Source organism: Galeopterus variegatus, unplaced genomic scaffold (genome assembly GCF_000696425.1).
Source record: "Galeopterus variegatus unplaced genomic scaffold, G_variegatus-3.0.2 Scaffold119, whole genome shotgun sequence".
Lineage (NCBI taxonomy): Eukaryota > Metazoa > Chordata > Mammalia > Dermoptera > Cynocephalidae > Galeopterus > Galeopterus variegatus.
This window is the reverse complement of record NW_007726230.1, coordinates 739,243-744,354: the sequence shown is the minus strand read 5'-3', so window position 1 is coordinate 744,354 and position 5,112 is coordinate 739,243. Positions and strand designations below refer to the sequence as shown.

Here is a 5,112-nt window from a genome sequence, read left to right as displayed (position 1 = left end):
CCCCCCCCCCCCCCCCCCCCCTCCTAGGCCAGCTGGCCTCCTCACCTCCTGCATTTGCTGCCGCTGGAGTGGGGGCAGGTCCTGGGTCCAATGGAGCTTCTCTAGCTCCAGAGTGTCCATGTGCAGCCATTCTTTGTTGGGGGTCAAGGGCAGTGCTAGAGCTGGGGAGATGGAAGTATGATAGTACTGCCTAAGGGGCTCAACTCACTAGTCCACAAGGGGCCCAGCCCTCATCTAGCAGCTGCCACATCTACCTCTGTCCTGGGATTTGGCAGCTTCTACCCTCAGTTACAGCTAAATGACATGGCCCAGGAGCTGGAACTCCTGGAAACTGGAGAATGTTTCAGATATGTCAGACACATACAGATCTGGACTCTAGCCCCTTGCTGACCCTGGTGATTTGTTGGGAGAGGAAAGCAGAGGAAGAGGAAAAGGAGATAAGGAAGAGGAGAGAGGGAAGGAAGAATAAAGGAAAAAGGGAGGGCCATATACCTCAGGGAAAACACAGCTATCCACCCTCTAGTACTAAGCTTCTAAAGGAGCAGGGGAGTGGGAGCAATGAGGAGGGAGCAGCTATACTGCTCCAGGGGGCAGGATACAGAAACATACCCCCACAACATCCTTTTCCTTCCTCACCCCCCGCCCCCACCCTGCTCAGCTGGCCTGAAGCTCCTCCGGGGGCAGGAGGTTCCTGGCTGTCATAATTCAATTTCTTCTTTTGTTAATCACTAATGAAATAATCTAGTTTCTGGAAAATGAGTGCTTCCACTGGCCTCTCTGCTTCTGGTCTGGCATGCTCATAAGATCTTTGTCAGACTTTCCCTTTCCCATCCACCCTGGCCCTGCCACCTTTTCCCCAACACTGAGAGCAGAGGCAGAAAGAATAGTGGGATGGACAGAGCCAGAGCTGAGGTAGCTACAGCAAAGGCAGGAAGATGAGCTGCCAGGGGAAGGGGGCCAGTCAGCCAGCCGGCCCTGCTACCTCTTACCAGGGAAGGGGGAGAAGGAGCAGTAACAGGACAAGAAAACAGGAAGCATGTGCAGGAAGAAGATATGCATCAGCAAATGAAGACTGATTTCAGGCCAATAATGAGGATTAATGTTAGATGTCCAAGGGCAGAGAAGCTTCTCTCTTCTCCATTTGTCAGCCCAAGGAGAAGGGACAATTTCCTCTACTTTTGTCCACCAAAAGCTAGTCACCCCTCCTCCAAACCTGGGGCTCCTGGCTTCAGCTTGTCTTTCTTCCTGGGCTCATTGGCTGATGTTGACATGATGGGTTCTTCTTTGGTGACATGAACACCTGGCCTCTCCCCCTCAGTGACCTCCTCTCCTGCTTTCTCACAGGTATGGCTGTGAGATCTCAGGAAGGCAACCAAGCTGGGGTCTAGAGGCAAGAGGAGAGGGGAGAGTGAGTGAGGGTAGATCTTCCGTAGCCTCTTACAGACCTGTAAGGTGATGAATATTGCCTGCCTGTAGGTGCCAACGACAGGACAAGCTGCTTCCAAGCTCTGGCCTGAGTCCCCTTTGCTGTTCTGTGATCCTTCAATGACCCTACCTTCTCACACCTGTGGGGTCAGTAGGGCCTGCCTGTCCCCCTTTCCCTCTACCTCTCACAGTCCCCTATGCCTGTCCCTGTGCTTGGCTCCAAGTCACAAGTCTAAAGTAAGTGGCTGTGGAATAAATGAATGAATGCTAACTAGGGCCAAAGAGAAAGGATTTAGGTAAAAAATTTCCCTCATCTTCTCTCAGCTAATTTATTTATACACACATATTTAGTAAAAATATAATATGCATTATGCTCTATGTATGTGCTAGATATTCAGTGGGGAGCAAGACTGACCGGGTGCCTAGTGTCTTGGTAAACAGAAGCTAGGCGGGAGGTGTAGCATAGTACAGTGTCATGTAATAGAACAGATTGTAGTTATACTAGAGTATAGCGGTAATAAAAGTGTACTGTACCAAGGTAGTACAGTAATACATAGCACAGTGGTTAAAAGTAGGGCCTGTGAGACCAGACAGACCCAGATTTAAATCCTATGTGTTCCTTACCAACCGTGTGACCTGAGAGAAGTTTTTAGTTTTGAGACTTTTATTTAAGTTTTTTTCATAAGTAAAATGAGGTTAATATCACCTACCTCACAGGACTAGTTTAAGGACAGAATGGAATAGTGCATGAAAATACTCAGTATAGTGCCTGGCACTCACAATAAGTCTTCCTCAATAAGTGGCAGCCCCTTCCTACGTGGGTCTCAGCAAGAAAGACAGGTACCCTTACCAAGGTGAGCCAGCAACTTCTGCTGTTCCTGCAGGATCTCCTCAGGAGCCATGGCCTGCAGTCTTGCTACATTCTCTTCATGGATGGTCTGGGCTTCCTTCTCAGCCTCCCAGCCCCTGAGCCCCTTCCCTGTGACGAGATGGGGTCCCTGAAAGCTGTGGCTGCTCAGGGGAAGCTGGTCGTCCTGGTCCCTAGAAGTGGATGCCTCAGAGGTCATAGCACCTGGAAGAAGTGCATAATTAGTTTCATTACCCTCCTGCATGGCTCTTCTATAAACCTATTAGCCGTGAAGACAAGTGTAGGCTCCAGAGCTTTCCTGGGCACAGAGTGGAGACCCCTGTGAGTCTGCACAGGACTCTGGGGAGAAGGGGTGGCATCTCTGCTCACTCTTCTCCTAGGATTCATAATGAAAAGGTTTCCCACAGAAAGGTCCTAGTTTCTGACTCTTCTCTCAGATGTCTAGGCAGCATCTACCTCCAGGACCCTGCCCCAAGCTCTTCTGCTAGTAATTTGCATTATGAAAGGAACCCTAACTTACACCTTTATTTTATAGCCACAGCTAACACTTCAACCCCCTTCCCTCTTTCTTAGGGTTGCATAATGGCCTGCCCCCTCCTTGCACTTAAGACCCAGATGTGTACCCAAGCCTCTCATACTCAGTAACCTAAATGGGGACACGGGAAAACTTTCTCTTGAGATGGCTCAAATGCACCACCCATTTGAGGCAGGAAAGACATATATGCAATAATGACCAAATAATCATGACTTTTCTTTTGCTTATTTATTTTTTGTGTGGCTGGCCAGTTTGGGGATCAGAACCCTTGACCATGGGGAAACAACTCCACGCTATAACCAACTGAGCTAACTGGCCAGCTCCTGTCTTAAAAATGGCAAGGCTAAGCCTCTTCAAACTCAGCTCACCTTCTGGTGGATCCAGATTAGGCAAAACTTCCCCAACTGATGGGACCCTGGCTTCAGACACCCTCCTTGCTGCAATTTCCTGGGCAAAGATGCTTCTCTTACCAGATGTTGCTGGCTTCCTCTATGGGACAAAAATAGAATCCCAGGTTACTGATGCTCATTATCCCACTCTCCTCTCAACCCCTTTATACCACAATCTCTGAAATAAAGAGAGAAAAGGGACTTTGCTCAGTCTCCAGGGATAATACCTTAGTCCTCAGAAAAATTAGAGCTGTGGGCCGGCCCGGTGGCGCACTGGATAAGTGTGCCGCTTGGGAAGCGCGGTGGCGCTCCCGCCCGAGGGTTCGGATCCCACATACAGACCGGTTCCCGCTCACTGGCTGAGCGAGGCGCGGGAGCAACACCAAGGGTTGCAATCCCGTTGCCGGTCCCCGGTCCGGTACGGGGGCAACACTGAGGGTTGCGATCCGTTGCCAGACACGGAAAAAGACAAAAAAAAAAAAAAGAAAAAGAAAAAGAAAAAGTAGAGCTGTATAAGAGCAAGGGTCTTAAAATCTGACAGATGTGGGTTGAAGTTCTGGCTGTTCTATCAATTAGATGTGTGAAGTTAGACAAGTTATTTATCTCTATAGGGGGCCTCAGTCTCCTTATCTCAAAGATGGGAATAATGATACCTACCTTACATGTTTGTTATGAGGATTAAAAGTAATAATGTATATGAAGTCCTTAGTATGGTGCTGCTTTGTAAATGGATTGCTTATCATTACAAAAACTATCTACCTGGAGAAGATGCACTATGAGATTCACCTATCTCCTCAGTACCACATAAGGTTAACCTGCCTACCTGTCTTTCCTGTGAGCGATGGAATACAGGGGGAAAAGCAACGCCACTGGGCACTGGCAGATTAACGGCCATGGAACTTGTATCTCGTTCCTATAGCAACAAAGCACAACATAGTGAAGATGCAGAGACTTCCCCAGACTGGACCCCATCCTATTAGCCCTTGTCTGCATGACTAGAACCTCACCCTGGAGGGTCATGAAACCACCTTGCTTCAGGGCACGGTGATTCTAACCCAGCCCCAACCTGACTGTAGGAGGGAAGTCTACCTTTCTGAAGCACTCTCCACTCATAAAGTCTCCTGACCCTCCAATATCCTTGCTATACTAGGATGCCTCTCCCACTCAGCCAGGGTGAGACGCACAATAATCTTAGTCAAGACGGCAGTGATGTGCTGATCATGCCTGCTCAACCTCTCTTCAGGGTCCTCATCTTCAGGCAGGGGATGGCCAGAGCTGGGCCTGGCTCTCTTTGGAGGAGCAGGAACCAAAGCTGGGGGCAAATCTGGGAGACCTGAGAAAGAAAAAACCCAAATGTGAGGACAATCATACCTTCCCAGGAAAACACTGAGGGCTGGTGGGGAGCCAAAGAAAGGCAGCTGCTGCGGGACCCTGGCTCAAGCTGTGTCAACTTGGGTAAGATAGTTAACCTCTTTGAGTCTCAGTTTCATCATTTGTAAAATGGGGCTGCAGCAACAGAGGCTATGCAGTGTCTAAAATAATGATGGGTCAGAACCCAGCCATATCAGGAAGAGGGAGGGGCTCCTGAGGATGTACCCTCTCTCCTTAGCCTCACACCCCCAGGTACTCACTGTCCAACATCACCACATCCCGATGTTCCTGTTGCACAGGCTGGTCTGGGTTAGCATCACCACATCTCCTATTTCCTTTCTTCACCAATCGTACTGCTGGGGCTGCACCAGCAGCAAGAAACTGACTCTGGAAGCGCAGCAGGTCCACCTCAGACTCCCCTGGCTTTGGTCTTGACAACATCTTGATGCTCCAGCTGCCTCCCCAGTACAACTCTTTCCAGTACTGCTTCCCAGCACTGCTTCCGTGTGGGGATCCCGTCTCAT

General features: G+C 49.5%; 1 protein-coding gene across 3 annotated transcripts in view; it reads right to left on the bottom strand.

Moving 5' to 3' along the window:
• Positions 1–5,112, bottom strand: part of RPAP1 (RNA polymerase II associated protein 1) — a 16,768-nt gene extending 11,656 nt beyond the window's left edge. For 2 of the 3 annotated variants that reach the window (XM_008587555.1, XM_008587562.1), the window contains exons 1-7: positions 4,849–5,112; positions 4,402–4,550; positions 4,041–4,130; positions 3,197–3,317; positions 2,276–2,497; positions 1,214–1,384; positions 46–161 (exon numbers count right to left, since the gene is read on the bottom strand). In XM_008587555.1, coding sequence (XP_008585777.1) covers positions 46–161; positions 1,214–1,384; positions 2,276–2,497; positions 3,197–3,317; positions 4,041–4,130; positions 4,402–4,550; positions 4,849–5,029 — 1,050 coding nt within the window. In that variant the 5' untranslated portion in view covers positions 5,030–5,112. The remainder of the gene's footprint in view (positions 1–45; positions 162–1,213; positions 1,385–2,275; positions 2,498–3,196; positions 3,318–4,040; positions 4,131–4,401; positions 4,551–4,848) is intronic. The other variant, XM_008587570.1, reaches the window with a different exon arrangement.